The sequence below is a fragment of the Wasmannia auropunctata genome, unplaced genomic scaffold (assembly GCF_000956235.1).
Source record: "Wasmannia auropunctata unplaced genomic scaffold, wasmannia.A_1.0 LD334168.1, whole genome shotgun sequence".
Lineage (NCBI taxonomy): Eukaryota > Metazoa > Arthropoda > Insecta > Hymenoptera > Formicidae > Wasmannia > Wasmannia auropunctata.
In genome coordinates, this window is record NW_012028722.1 from 31,525 (window position 1) to 48,209 (window position 16,685).

Below are 16,685 nucleotides of genomic sequence, written 5' to 3' on the forward strand. Positions count from 1 at the left end.
GAATCGCGCCGGCATAACTGCGTACTTTATGAGGGTATTAGGTAGGTCAGTCAGAGAGTCGTAGTTCATTTCCGAAAGCCGATCTTTAGCTATTTTCGTGGGTCCCCCGGGTTTATCTAGGTCACGGGCACTCGCGGAGAAAAAGAGCCCGTTCTTTCTTCCGAGAGCCCCAACGCGCGGATGTCGACGGCTCGAAATTCGGTTCGAGTATATACGCCAGACAGAAAACGAGAGAACGCGACGTCGACGGGTGCTCGAGAGAGAGAGAATGCGATGTAGACAAGCGATCGCGAGAGAAAGATAGAGAGAGAGAGAATGCTTTTTTTTAAACATTTCTCGATTCGCGGAGAGAGAAGCGTAGAGCAGGAACGTCTAATATTCCTTCTTTTTTTTATCCCACCGTGGTAAAAGCGGCGGGGCATACACCAGGCGTCTGCGCGTCGCGCGTGCCGCGCTATGTATAGACGGTGATACGTCTGGGGCATCGGTTCCTTCGTGCGAATTATATGTATGCTCATTGCAGGGCCGGTCATCGGCCAAAGCGCACGTCGCTGCTCTCACGGCGCGGGAACGTGCGAAAAACTATCATATCGGGTCGAGCCGAGTCACGAGGAGTGCGTGTCCGGGGATGAAGAAATAATAATCCGTAGGAGAGAATCCGCGTCTCTCTGGTCTCCTCGGTGGTGTGTTTGTACACTTTGCGGTGAAAGCTCGAGGATTACGCGACTCGAGATTGAAATCGGGATTGACTTCACCGTAACGCGTAGCGCGATTGCAGTGAAAGATCTTATTTGAAACTTAATGAATTAAAAATGAAAGGTCTTCTTTTATTTTAATCAAGTGCGCGCGCGCGCACGCGTGTGTGTGAAAAATCGAATACGTTAAACGTCCGATGGAGAGGTGAAGTTTATCAGCTGTTGATCGGTTGCCAAATAGCGTTAAATTTAGACGTGTCTTTAAATGAGTCAGTGCAACTGCAGGGAGGCATTGCAACTGGCAGTGGTTTAACGAAGAGCAAGGTAATTAATCCACATATTATAAATGTGTATGTATTATAAAAAACGACGGAAGAACCATCTTCTCAAACAAACATCGTTAAATTTAATTTTCTAAGAGTCTAACACAAGAAGTTTAGTTGCCGCGAAGTTTGCTAAAGTTGTCAATAATGTAGCACAGTAATTCAAATATTATACTGAAAAGAAAGATTTAAGAAAGAAGTTGCATTATGGAATGTCTGATCTTTAAATTCTCCTTGAGCGCCGTCGGAATTTCTTGGTTGTTAAAATTAAGCACGGCAGAATCTCCACGCTCGCGATGATTCTGCAAAGCTGCTGGAAACAGCGCTATTTGTATTAATACGACCGCTGTAACTGATCGCCTCACCTTTGTTCGCAAACTAAAGTTAGAATTTTTATCTGTTTGAATGTTATTTTTGAGCTAAATGCTATGCTTGGAGGTCGCGAGAAATGCATACGTATTCGAATATATTATACACAGCGCGCTATCGCGTTTCCAATAATTTCCGCGAGTTCCTCGGTCGAAACGACTCTTGCGGTCACGATTTTCGACTCGCTACGGTTTTCTTGCGGCAGCTATCAGAGCAGCTTGGCGCTATCAGAGCAACCGTTTACCGGGCCTAAAATGACACACGCGCTCGTGTTTGTGCCCGCGCGGAAATATTGTAAATTTCGGCATACATGAAACGGCAGCGCGCTAAAAGCTCAGCGACAATACGAATAAACCGTTTGCTTTCGCGTGATTATCTTCATGGGCTGACGACCGAGAAAACACAGATCGTTTAATTGCAGATAATTATCCTTAAAGCCCATACGTTAATTATCCGCCGTAATTTCATTGTCTCGACACGTCGTTGGCCATAAACCGAATTATAAAAAAACTGTCAAGGAAACGAAACGATTAGAAGAGCAAAGGATTATAAAATTGAAGAGAAGGAATATAAAAAACGATTTAATATATTAACATTTAAGTTTATTGTACGAATTGTTTATTATTTTTATACACGTTAAATTAAAATTATAAATTTGTACTTAAGAATAGAGCTGGATTAAAAATATTTAAAATAAATCGTTGATTATTAATTGTGTACGGATATAAAAATATTGTCTTAAAGATATTGTGTAATTTGTAAGCGATGCGTTTTTCCACGTATCGTTAACGTATCGGATCGATAGGGATTGGTAAACTCGGAAGAAGAAAAGAATGTCGCGAAAAAAAAAAGATATTTTTTCGATTATCGATCCCTATCGATCCGATACGTTAACAATTCGCGGAAAAACGCATCGCTTACAAATTATACGATATTCCCAACGTGAAGTATATCGATTATTTTGCACTCTGAGGAATCAAAATGCGAATGATACTTTTCGAATTCTGAAAAACTGTTTTTTGTTTAATGGCCTTGAATTTTGATCCGAAAGTCTTTTTCACACGGAATAAAATTTTCCTTTACAAACGATTCTCTCTAACAGGCTTTAGATATTTGTAAATACACTTGCTCCTTAACAACGAAATTCACATAATATAAAAAAATTAACAATTTCAATTATTATTTGTTGTATAAAAAAATTAAGTGGGAGAATAAATTTATAAATTTTATAAATAGGCTGTACTATTTCTCAAATCGTTGGAACTCTTGAATTATGAACTTGCGTCACTCTTCGAGTGCGTCGAATATGTATTTTAATTCGTTACTTTGGCATTACATCGGAAAGGGTCTGCCTGTGTTTCGAGGTGACGGCATGAAATCTCGAATCGACACTGTCATAACGCAATGCAAATGGTTGTTCCGGTCGCGAAGACGTACATGACGGAACTCGGTGAAGCCTGCGCGGTGCTTGCGAAAGCGATAAAATCGTTACGTAGCTTTCCGATCTGCCCGACGACAGGGCATAAACCCTCTTTCCCTCCTCCGAGTCACCCTGCGAGTGAGGGCGAGTCACTCGGCAGAGAATGTAGATACCTGGCCCCAAACTGTACATGCACGAGACAGGGAGTATTGATCACGCCACCCGGAGCGGCCATCTTTAGCAGAAAGAGGAAATCATTCGCGAAATTGACGCGTACCTTTCACCTCGACGCGACGAACTGCACGCTAAAGTCCTCATGATTTTGTGTGTCGTAATAAAAACAAACAAGTTGACACAAATATTCTAAAGGAATACAAATGTTGAACTGATTCAAAAATTTGTAATAAGAATAAATAAACTTATACAAAAAATAACGCGTAATTTATCAATGGCTTTGTGCTTTAATTAAGTAACAAAATTGTAATTAAAAAAAAAATTTTTTTCTCTTATGTAAACTAATTTTAGAAATATGCTTTTACAAATTCTTTTTCTGAATGTACGTGTTGCTCGTTGATTATCATCTACAAAATAATTACATTAATAATTTAATATATTCATTTTTCTCTTTTTTTATTTATTCATTATGCATGCAAATAAAATTTTCGAAATATCGCTTATAGCTTTTTGGCTTTTATATCTCATTTAAATTACAATTTCATTATATTAATATATCTTTTCATCTAATTTCATTGAATAAGGATTTAACAAATTTTTCTATCTTAAATCTTTCATTTATTTGCTTCTTTTAATGTCTTGGATTTTGCGTTTTCATGAATCTAAAACAATTCGAATACGCCGATCTTTTTATCCAACTCCATTTAAGTATGACTTTAAAAACTCGAGAAATTAGCTGTTCTCGCGCGAGTGATTCTATTTTTTTCTAAACATCTTTTTCTGATATTCGAGACTGGCGTCGCGAACCAGTGTAAAATTGTCGCAAGCACAAAAATCGCACAAGACCGGCATAGTTCTAGAAAACTGACTCGAGTAACCCGACACGCGCTCGCGTGGATCGTGGTGTTTTCTCAGAGCGTCACGCACGATCTCCCGCTGAAAGGTGTGAGTCAGATTATGAAAATTTATCGAGCGCGTCGTTTATAAGCGGCTAAATGAACGCTTAAACGCTAACAACACACGTTTGAGGCAAATCGACTCGGACAGGAGCCGAGCCGTGGTGACTTAATATTTTATTGTATATAGAAGCGAGACCCGACCGTGTTTCTTGATCCGTCCGCCCGACGCAGAATGCACGCAATTCCTCTCCTCGTCGCACTCATTATCGCCGTAACTCCCGCGCACGGATGAATGAATCTTCGACGATAGCGAACGTAAATCTTTCCGAGAAGCGATCCATAATGCATCTCATGAATTCTTGTCACACACATCGATCGCGCATGCCGCGCGATTGTTGTCGGCAATATACGACGTATCGGCGACGTAACGCTTTAAAGAAGCCCCGGGGGGACAAGTGCAAAGCTTGTTTCACAATTTCCAATTTCCAATTTAATATCAAAATGTTTCGACATTTTAATAGACCGCAATATACATTGTTCATAATGAATGAAGAAACGAGATTTTTACAAATAATGATAAATTATTTGAAATACTAATTGAACTAAATAGTTGCTAAAATATCAAAATATTTTAATATTTCAACATAATTTTTTTTTATAATCCAACAAAATTTATTTTCAAATCTGTATTTAGTAAAATTTTAGATCTTTCAGCAAAATCGTTTTTTTTGTATATAAATATACAGTTATTAGGTAGATATATTAATTTCCTTTAGCATACATAAATTCAGGAAGGGAACTTGGTTTACAATAAATTCTACTACTACTAAAACTACACATTCACCCATACCACTAATTGCTTCCTATTCGTATATATAAAACACCTTTCCTTATCACATTGTCTTATACTTTCTTTACTTATCATTTCTTTACCTTTATACATTTGTACAGTTATAACTAATTATTATTATTAATATTACAGCAATAATAACTATAAGAAAAAAATGGAGCTTTTACACACAAAAAAAAACAATTTTGTTGTAAGGTCTAAAATGGTCTTTTGCTGGATACAGATCTAAAAATCAGTTTTGTTAGATCATTAAAATATATAATTTTATTTGAGGAACTAAAAACTGCTATAAAACATTTTGATATGCTATAGCAACCAGATTGAATTTTTAATAAAATTATTTTCAGATCTCCATTCAGAAAAATTTTTAGACGTATCTTCCAGCAAAATCGTTCTTTCCGTATTTTTTTTGTAACTATAGTCGCAAATATCAAATACTTTTCTTTCAATCACGGAAAGAACGATTTTGTTGAAAGGTCTAAAAATTTTGCTAAATACAGATCTGAAAATAATTTTTTGTTAAATCATCAAAATAATTTGTTGGAATGTTAAAACTGATAAGCTATAAAATGATTTGATATTCTACAATATAATCATTTTGACTTTTGCACAAAATTATTTTGATTATTGAACAAAAATTATTTTCAGATCTGGATTCAGCAAAATTGTTTTTTCCGTGATGTAGTCGGAAAAATATGATTCCTTTTCTTTTTTTTTGTTTTGTTTTGAAATATCTAACTCTTCGACCAATGTGAGAATAATATACTAGCGATCGCAATCGTATCCTTATTAATATCGAGCGGGTTATAATGCGGCTATCAGCCCGGTCGTGCCTGACGTGCTGATTTAATTTGCGAGTACGTCGCCACGTAATGTTAATAGCAATGTTTGGACGTAACGTATTCCGCGGACACGTGCGCGTCGTGAGTAATAAGTTTATGCACCAGACATTGCGTGTTCGAGCGGGACATACGAGCCACCTCGGGAACTTGATTCATCCGCGCGTACGATAAATAATAAAATCTCAGTTAATACTTATTCCGATATTCACAGCACAAGAACTCGACTTTCGTCCGATCCGAGTCGTACGACGTGCAAAACATCGGCGCGCGTCGCCAGGCATGACGGACGACACCTCTCTGCATAACAGTGCGCGATACTATATTGTTTCAAACTTGCCGGCTGTATCCCACAGCTTCGCAGCTGCGGAGTGCGATGTCAAAATATTGCGTTAACGATCATTTAACGAGTGTTATTTTGATGAATCGTATATCATCTTTGCGATTCCAAGGAAACTCCCGGAAACCCCCTAAGCGTATGATTCTTCAATGACTTTATCTATTTACTATCATATTTAATGCGTGTTGATAGGAAATTGTTTTATCGATGGATTAATAAGATTAAGTGAATGATATTTGAAGAGTCTGATAAAAGCTTGCAAACGTTTGCGGAGCATTATATTGTTGCACATTTCATCATTTTTCGATTGTCATCGAAGAACTGCAGGCTCGATAAAAATAATGTTACGAAATGACGCGAACCGTAAACGATAATGTCAACGCACAATTTGTAATTATTTCACGCTGGAATAAAAATGTTAACGCACAGCTTGTAATTGCTTCATGCTGGAAATTACGCCGCGCGCGGCTGAACTCGCGCGCGCGTCTCTTTTCGCGTGTTTGTTTTACAATTATGGCGACAACGACGACTGCCTGTCGTCTTTCGATGCACGACGGTAATTATTCGCGACCTCGCGAAATTATCGTCGCAGATAAAGCGCATGGCAGATAATTTTCATCGGTTATCGAACGCTTGCATTGGCGGGGAAACGTCGCGGGGAAACTCGCGTCGCGCTCTTCCTTCATAAATTAATGTTCGCGATGGCCGCACGCGGCCTTACTCCACTTTTTATCGTGCGATCGTATTCTTCAGTATTCAAGCGCTTCCCATAGCGGCACGTGAGTCACGGACTCAGGCGATATTAAAGCGACACGTGACGCGGTCTACGAACAGTAATATCGTAAAAAATTACACGACACGCTTGGATCAACATGATATTTGAACGTAAATTGACGAAACTTATCTGAAAACATGCGCTTGCAGATCTGCACCGATTTGTATCAAAGTTTAACGTTTATTATAAACTATCGTTTGTGATTCTGTTGCTCCGGATGTAAAATCGAATATAATTTCACTTGATAAAACTACGTTAAAAAAATCAGTTGGAAAGTTATTTTATAAAAGTAACTCTTATAAAATTATCCTATAAAATATATTAATTAATCTATAATTTTATCGTTTATTTTTCTTTTTTTCTGAAAAGTAACTCGTTTCTATTACAGTCGAATCTCGATAACTCAAACCTCTACAACTCGAAAACCTCTATAAAACGAAAATTTTGTTCATTCCCTTCCGCTCCTGTGGAAAACCTCTATAAATCGAAATAAAATTTATCTTAACTCGAATTATCTGTCAGATATTTAGATGTATTTACGTGTATTATTTTACCCCTGCTACTTGAATTTAAAGTAGCCAAACCTCTACAAGTCGAAGTTCACTGTAAGTCAAACTTCTATTGTCGTTGCCTCTATAATTCGAAGTTGTAGCTATGTAACCATGAGTAATAGCCTGGTATTTGATTTTATGATTACATTTACTATATGTATGCAATAAATAATTCACTGTCAAATATTGTTTTTTTTTCTTCTAAATTATAATCGTAAAATTATAAACTTTCATATAAAGCCTCCGTAAGTCGAATTTTCATATGTTAACTTTCTTTTACTCGAATTTTGATAAGTCGAAAAACTCTATAATTCAAAGGGATTTTCTCTTCCCTTTCGAGATTCGAGTTTCGACTGTATATCGACATCGTAGCTATTTCCATTATTTTTTCACAGACCTTTAATGACCTTTTTTTTTAGAGTGGCTTCCAATTGTCTATACGTTGCTAATTGACCAATTCAACATGAGATATGGTCAATCGCAACATGTTCAAGGCATACCGTTTTCTTCTTTTAAAACTCGTTTATGCACATTTCATACATAAGTATGGCATAATACAAAGTAACGATAAAAGTTACAATTATATTTCATTACTGTTATTACAAAAATAGAATTACCAAATAAGCAAATATGTCGTTCGTTACTGAAAAGAAGTAATCGTAATGATAACGTTACATAAATGACGCGTTCCGTTACTTCCCAACTCTGAAAAAAAATGCATTCTCAATGCATTCTGGGACATAAGAATGCCTATTATAACCTCGTAACTTAACGTGAAAGATGAAGTGTAACGTAATAAAAACTGAGAAATCCGCTATACTGTAGATTACTACTATATTACACCACTATAATATAAATCGCCGTAGCAGCAATTAAATTGGTCAGTGATGCGTGATGCGCACGATTATATCGAATTAGTCACTATATGGAAAAATTCACGCGACAATTTTCCAGTATCGCGGAAGCGTATCCTGTCGGCTTCGGTTTTCTTCCATCTTCAGTGTCTCATCGTCTCGTTTCCACTCCGCCTCTCATCTCTTTCTTTCTCTCTCTCTCTCTCTCTCTCTCTCTTTCTACCTATTCCTCTTTCTCTCATTGTTCACCACATCCGTCATCACACTTCCTGTCCGCCTTCAAACGATAAATAGGGAAAAAAAGAGTCGATAGAGTCGTTACTCGAGGATCGTTGCGTTATTTTTCTAGGTCAAACACGAGTTTTCTTCCCGCGTGGGGAGGGAACGGGACGGGAAGGGAGGCTGGAGTAGGAGCACGCCGGGCAGGATGATGAGTCACGTGGTTTCATTTTATTTCGCAGATAGGTGTACGTACACCGGATATACCGGGCCGGCGTGGCGGCCGCGTCATTTTGAAGCGACAAAAGCGCGGCGTCTTATCCGCGACCGGTTCACTTGTCAATCGTCGCGTTCGCCAGCGTTGTCTCCGGCACGATCTGCTTATATCTCTCTTGAGATAAGATCGAGAGAGGGAGAGTGGAGCTTCGCCGAGAACGCGGTTTCCCACGCGCGGACTGGATCACCTAGCGCGTTAAGATCGATCAGGACGGCCTCGATCGCGCGTTCACCGATCTCCGGAGATCAGTTACGTACAGTGTGCGAGCCGCGATGGAGAAATTACGCGCGTTTATCCTCCGTGAGAAGTACACGAAGACGCAGATCGACGGCGATCGCGACACGGTTACGCGTTTGTTGACCGATAATGCGGACTACGCGAAAACGAAGAGGAGTCGCGTGTCAGGTAACTGTAATTTACTGGATTATTAAATCAAATTTTTCAGAGAAACTGAGAAGCGAGAAATTTTGTCAGCGGTAGGAATGCCGGTAGGAATGTAAGAAGAATGTGATGGCAGAAACTGATCAGAGAAATTTGCCGTTTCACGTTTAAGCATTTAACCATTTGATGTTATCTTGATGGTTTCTGCTGTTAACTCGTTGTTCAGATTATGTTAAGTTTATAGCAGATTCTGCTGATAGAATAAAATGAACACTGGTATAGATGCCAGTCTACTGTAAATATTTAAGTGAAACTGCTACCAATTTGCTATCAGTACTGCTAACATATTTTACTGTAGGAATTAATAACTGGAGCAATTAAATTTGACGAAATCAGTTCGTACAAATTGATTTTACCTTTTATATTAACTTTTATTAGCAAAAAAATAAAGGAAAGCCAAGTCAATTCTATAATATAATTATAGAATTGCATCACAAATCAGGAAATACAGTTAAAGCAGGATAAAAAATACAGCAATTGAAAGGACCTTGAAATTATAAACGTTCCTTTTTATGGTTCTCATATTCTCTATGGTTCTCTTATTTAAGAAAACCTTAACAATTTTACGTTACAAAAATTCTTAAAAAATATCAATATTTATATTAATCATCCTTTCTTATATAAATGTATAATAATTAATAAAATTTCATTATAAAAGACTGGAAAAATTATATATGCTCTTAAGTGCACTTTTCTCTTTCTTTCTCTTTTTCAATTTGATAAACTTAAATATTGAGTGCGTTTTTCCTCTGTATTTTTTTAAAATGTTGTTCAGATCAACAATACGATATGATTCACTCGCGATTCTGTCACGAGAGCGCCTCTTGACATTCGATTTTTCCATCATCGCAGTGCGCTTCTTCGTCATCTGCTTAGCAAAATCGTCCCGTCCCCGTGATCGCGAGGGGAAGAGGAAAGGAGGGAGGCCTAGAGAGCGGTCGCTAAAAGCCCCGAGATGCGCTATCCATAAATATCAGGCGCGGTATCGTCTTCGACGGTACTTATATTCGTTCCCTGAATTCAGCGTTTACATCGCCGACACGCGATGACCGCGTCAAGGTTTTCGCGATACGGCGCCGACTCTGCACCATTGACGCGGTATTTTTTCGCACATTCGCCATTGTGAGGGCACGCAGCTGCGTCGCGCGCGCGGTGCCACGTGTGGCGATTCAATTCGCACGTTTACTGCATTGTCGTTTCCTTCGGTATTGCCAGACCCTGTTCCCTCCCCCCCCCCCCGTCGTCACCCTCCGGGATGCGACCGATCGATCATGCCTACACATCGCGCACGAACGACGAGATCGAATTATTAATAGACGTTTGCATACGCGCAGCGGAATACCGCTCGTAAACACCGGCTTTACGGCGCTCCTCTAATTGCGCGTGTGGAGAACCTTGCCGTGGCTTGGCTGCTGTTTTCTCGTAACACGCGAAGCCTGCAGTTGCAACGAAAGAGAGACAGAAAGAGAGGAAAGAGGGAGAGAAAGACAGAGAGAGGTGCAATATGGAAATCTCATGTTGGCCATGTTAAACGTCATCTCGTTAAATATTCGTCGAATATTCGCGGTTTTGGAGTGTCTGCGCTATTATCTAGCCTCTCCACGATGCCATGTATATGTCTAATTTTTACGAAAAATCTTGTCTTCGAAGCAATGTGAACTAGAACCGTGAAATGTAACAAACATAAAAACACTCTTAATTCTTTTAATTTTGAAGTGACTTCCGCATGTTCCGCAAGATCAGTTCCCCGTTTTATATTTTACGCAATTGTGCATCTTACATTTTTTTAACGGATGCTTCCTCAAGTAGGTATGTCTATAACGAGCAATTTGAGAAGAAAATTAAAGTATTTCGCCAAATATAAATTTTAATGACATTTCAAAATAAAGCTGTAATCGATCAATTAATTTCAGATAATGTAATAGATATTAAATAATTTAGGCTTTTATTCACTCACCGTTATACTATCTCAGATTGTGACGTCAGAAGCAAGAAAACATATAACAGAAATTCTTGTATAATATATATTTAAATAAAGATATTTTTCGATAAAACAACATTTGCAATCGATAGAATGGATTTAAGTATATCGAAAACTATCTTCTTTTTTTGAGAAGAAATTAAATCAACTTATTTCTATTACTAATTTAATAATTTGTTATGGCTACGAACATAATGATTTTGTATAATTTATTTTCAGATATGTTGTCATTTATATATATAATAATTAACGATTATACATATTATAATCAATATATAATTACGTATATTATAAACGAAATAAAAAGAGAATATTCGACATATTTTACGAATCGGTTCTATTGATCGTGTGTTTTATTGAAACATTTTTTGTATTAATATATTTTGCAAGAATTTTTATTGTGTATTTTATTGCTTTTGACGTCACAATCTGACAATCTGAGATAGTAGTAGTAAATATGTACCGATACCGATAGTGAGTAAGTAAGAATCTTAAGGAATTTTGTGAAGGAACAATCGACTTTAGATCTCTTTGAATCTGAAGTTATGCTATTCTAGGGTATAAATTATCGCGTATAAATCATCGTGAAAAGAAATGCAGGACACTTGTGGTAAAGGCTATTCCGACTTTTTACGAAATCGATCCAAGGAAGAGATCATTATTGACTCAATAAGGTCCGTCACGGATCTATTCGTTAATTCAGTTTTTTCGTTTGCCATTATTCTCTTTTTCGTTTCCAATTTCAACACGTTTCGATTATATTTACTATTAGAATTACTAGAGTTTGACGAAAGAAAGCGAAAGGAGACAAAAAGTCAAGTTAAAGATTTATGTTGTAGATATACTATATATACATATGAGTCATTCCACATCAAATTAATTATTTCCTGCCCAAAATTGTATCTATAACTAAATGTAACTTGTAGGGTACCAAAATTTAGATTAAAACTAGTTTTCGCAGTTTTGAAAAATATCAAATAATGACCTTTGATTTTGTCTGTTAAATAAGAAAAATAACTTTTTTTTTTATTTCCTTATTCCAATTATTATTATAATTTCTTGAAAAAAAGATATAATAGTCATTTTAAATTTTGCATTACTGAATCTTGCAAATCCGAAATTAAAATTAAATGCCATATTAATTTAGTTTTTGTACCTTAATTTTTATTTTTTGATTAAAAATTTTTTCTTTTCTTAATGTGGAATTTCTAAACTATGAAATTAGCTAGTTATCTCGTTTTCTATAATATAATTACTCCATTTGTTAATATCAATTTTAAGTGAGTTTTTAAGCTAGATATATTTATATCTAGCTATAGATATAATTAATATCTGTACGCTCATTTATCTAATATTCTTTTTGTTTCTTATCTCAGTTTCTCATCAATCATTTTTTTCTCTTATATTCGTTTTTTAAATTACTTTTACTGTCAGAATTACTAGGGCTTGATGAAAAAGGCGAAATGTTAAATCCATGAATCAATACATGAGTATATACAATATACGTATAGAAAGAGCTAAAAGAAGGGATTCGAAACTTATTGTCATAGGGTCTGTAACGCCGATTGATACGCCGTTGATACGCCGAGCTGAAAAATATTTAACTCTTCATGCACCAGGTGGAACAAATCAACGTGGCGAACCATGTGGGGTATCTCATACCCTATGTTATACTTTACTTTAAGTATACTAATTTAATACGACAATAATTCCGATTGTCATAATGTCGAGTCTTGCGCCCTAAGATATAAGAATAAAATAAAATAATTAATCTTTTTAATTCTTTAATTAAAACTCTTTAATCTTTTAAAACAAGAAAACTAAAATAATACTATTTTTTACGAACTAAATTTAAGCAGTTTAAATTTTGCTGGGGTATGTCACACCCCCCCTAGCGCGCGGAGAGTTAATGAACATTGATTGTAACATCGGCTTATATATAATAATAGCGAACACTTCTAAAGATAGCAATTTGGCTTTACATCCGAATGGAGACGATCATATATGCGGGTGAACTCGAGTAAAGGGGAGTTCTTTTCCGCATCTTCTCTTTGATTGAATCAATTGGCAAACCCCGATGATCGCGCCAGATAATCACAGTAACCGGCACTGGTATTACTACCGTTGGAAAGTAATTAATTTCTTTTGTTAGCTATTCACGATTCAATTTGTATTCAAACACTTCAAAGTCGCCGTAATAATCCGTAATTACGTTAAAACTCTATCAATAAGTAATAGCGAATAATTGCGTTCTTAATCTCGATGCATACCTAATTCTTCAGAATAAATTCGCGCAACTAGTACAAGAAGGAATTAACGATATAAGATCATCTTTCTTTGAAATAAAAGATCGAGAGATTTTAATCTCTCATTGCTAATGTAATTCTTTATTCTCTTCTTAGTTTTTTAGGAAATTCCAACAGATCAGCTTTTCAAACGGCGCTAATTCTCTATTTTCTCTTCTTAATTTTGAAAAATACTAATTATTTATTATTGTGTTTGGAAATTTCAACAGATCAGATGACATCGATATCTAAAAAAAAAAATCTAGAATTTTGACCCTCTTTGCCCATCGCGCTCAAATGCGGGCGCGTCTGAAATGGAAGCATTAATTTTAATTGGATTAAAAGGCCGAGCGGGTACTCGTTCAAGTTAATTGTCGTTACTCGCGTAGCCGTCAGTTCGCGTTAACCCTGCGCCACTGCAGTTGTGCTCTAAATCAAATTCTACCCGCATCGCGTTGCGGAAAAAAAACAAACTCTTGCCAAATGTATTTTGTAGAATGGGATGCAGGATATCCATATAAGTATCATCTCACGGTTATATAATTGTGCTTTATTCATTTTCTTGGAATTCTATGCTATTCTCTTCTCTTTTCTTCTGGTAAAAACAAGTTTCTTTTAAAATATTCTGTTGCACGTGTCTCCCTTGCAAAACGAACTTTGCCGAATTTTATAGAAATGATATGAAGATTGATGCGTCTTTGTCATTGCATGGCATGACGGTTGTGTAGGATTTACGAAAAGCACAGTTTTTTGCTGAAGTATCTAAAAATTTAGCTAGATACAAATCTAAAAATAATTTTATTGGTCAAAATAATTATGTAAGACACTTAAGCTAGCTGCTAGAATGTCAAAATTTTCATTATCATTGTGCTTTAGTTCTTAAATAACTATATATTTTAACGGTCCAACAAAATTATTTTTAGATTTATATCTAGCTTAATTTTTAGGTACTTCAACAAATCGCGAAATTAGTGCGAGTGTCCCAAAAAATCTGCATCAATAAAAATTCACACTTTGCAGATTGCCACATCGCACGCATTTTACACGTAACACATTTCACGGTAGTAACGTAATGTTTTTTCTGTGCGCTTAATTATATTTGTTGAATTATATACAGGGTGTCCCGAAATTCGCGAATCAAAATATCATAGCAAGAAAGTCTTCGAAATGTTAAGTAAAAAAGTTATTTGTAAATTTTTATTTTAAGCAATAGTTTTTGAGATATAAGGGTTTAAATTGAACCAATTATAGATCAGTACTCGCGTTAAATACACAAGTACTACCACTATTGATGCTTACGGACATGTTTCTGTTTAATCGTAATCTATAATTGGCTAAATTAAAACTCTTATATCTCAAAAACTACTGCTTAAATTAAAAATTTACAAATAACTTTTTTACTAAATTTTTCAAAAACTTTCTTGCTATGATATTTTGATTCAAGAATTTCGGGACACTCTGTGTATATATATATATGTATATATATATATATATATACAGTCACCAAACTAATTGTCCGGACAATGCGTTAATATATCGATAATTTGTAAAAATTCAAGATAGAGCAACTTTGGCAAAAATCATCGTAATGAGATTTTTAAAAAAGCATTTTACAGCTGGAAATTTCCAATTTTTAAATTAACATTTTTAAAAACGACTGAGTTTTTTTTGGAGCCGCATAGATACAAATGGAGGTGTAACAAATTGCAAAATTTTAAATTGTAATGCGGCTTCAAAACAACTCAGTTAGTCGTTTTCTAAAGTATTAATTTGAAAAGTGGAGATTTCAAACTGTAAAATGCTTTTTTAAAAATCTTGTTACAATAACTTTTGACAAAGTTCTCTCTATCAAAGCTCTATCAAAGCTCTATCTTGAATTTTTACAAATTATCGATATATTAACGCATTGTCCGGACAATTAGTTTGGTGACTGTGTGTGTGTGTGTGTGTGTGTGTATAATTTAAGGAATATATATACTTATATATTAGGGTGGGCCGACAAAAAATTGTTTGAAAATCGGTTAGTAATAACCCCCAAAAGTTAGCTGTGGATCTCAATATTATATAGTCTGGGTAAAATTTCATCGAAATTAATTAATATCTTTAGGTTGCCTCTCGATTTTGAAATTAATAAGTTAATAGATTTCTTATTAATAGATTAGATATTAGATTTTCTTATAAATTTTTGAAGCAACTGTGTGTTTTCTTTACACCAATTGATTCATCTCATTATTTGACCATTATCAAAAAATCAATAGTTTACGAGATATTTCATATTATAAGTATATCGAATTATTGGATGATAAAATAAAATAAGTATAAAATATCTCGTAAAACATTGATTTTTCGATAACTTTACCTTAATACTTTTTTTAAATTTATATGCAGAATAATTAGAAGAATCGCATTATGTAAAAAATATATAATTCTGTTTAAAAAAATCGATTTGATCTTGATTTGATCTTAACGACGCCACCTAAAATAAAATAATTGGTATTTTCTTATGTCCCTCCTCGAACCGTACAATTTTTATTTGAAACATTGAGAAAAAAAATAATGAAAAATCACATCTCTTGTGATATTTCGAAATTGTGTCAGTCTTTTGAAATGAAACTTGACACAAAATTTTCTTTTATCTGGGTAGACATTTTTGCCCACTATGACGATCGATTACGCGCAGAGCCCGAAATCCCTTTCTTAACCCGCTGGACCCTTTCTATGTCTTTTGAATTTATTTGCGATTAGCTTTCAGAAAAAGTATTTTTTAAATCAAATGCTATATACATTAACATAACTAAGAACGTAGTTACCAATTCTTTTGATTGTTTTAGTTTATCAGATATTTTGTAGTTAGATTTTTAATACATAATGTTATGAAAGAGCCGATAGCCGATTGATATTGATAGCTATGAAAAAAATCAGCTCTCATAACTCATTGTCACTTTATCTAGCTTCTTTATTACATGTCTATTGTAAATAATTGTTTAAATATTTCTGCATTATAAAATGGCATTTTTTACATTTTATAGATTATATTAATGCTAGCATTATTGAGTCAGCTTTCGTATTTTATTCTTTTCAAATTTGATTCACAATGTCTTTAGAGTACCAAAGAAAAGAAAGCGATCTCCTGCTCAAAACCACGTTGTATTGAAAGAGCCGAATTTCCTATAAGTTTAAAAAAAATGGTTATTAAAATTTGTTAATGATTAAATATATATTTTTTTAGTAAATTAATTTTATAGATAAATAAATACTTTTATGTTGCAAAGCGATTTCATTTCCTTAATAGAGTAAGTGTCCCTATTAGTGTGCTTTTATATTTAAATAAGTCATAAAAAAAACTGGTACAAATAAATGAACAAAGTATTTTTTTAAATTAAGTTCAAGTAT

At 35.1% G+C, this 16,685-nt stretch overlaps 1 protein-coding gene across 2 annotated transcripts in view; it reads left to right on the plus strand.

Annotated features, from left to right (window-relative positions):
- Positions 1-518: 518 nt before the first annotated feature.
- Positions 519-16,685, plus strand: part of LOC105459710 (BTB/POZ domain-containing protein 6) — a 42,403-nt gene continuing 26,236 nt past the window's right edge. The window contains exon 1 of one of the 2 annotated variants that reach the window (XM_011705950.1): positions 519-1,019. Coding sequence is in view for 1 of the 2 variants with exons in the window: in XM_011705949.1 (XP_011704251.1) it covers positions 8,858-8,990 (133 nt within the window). In the remaining variant the exon portion in view is untranslated. Of the gene's footprint in view, positions 1,020-8,699; positions 8,991-16,685 lie in introns of those variants that run through there. The other variant, XM_011705949.1, reaches the window with a different exon arrangement.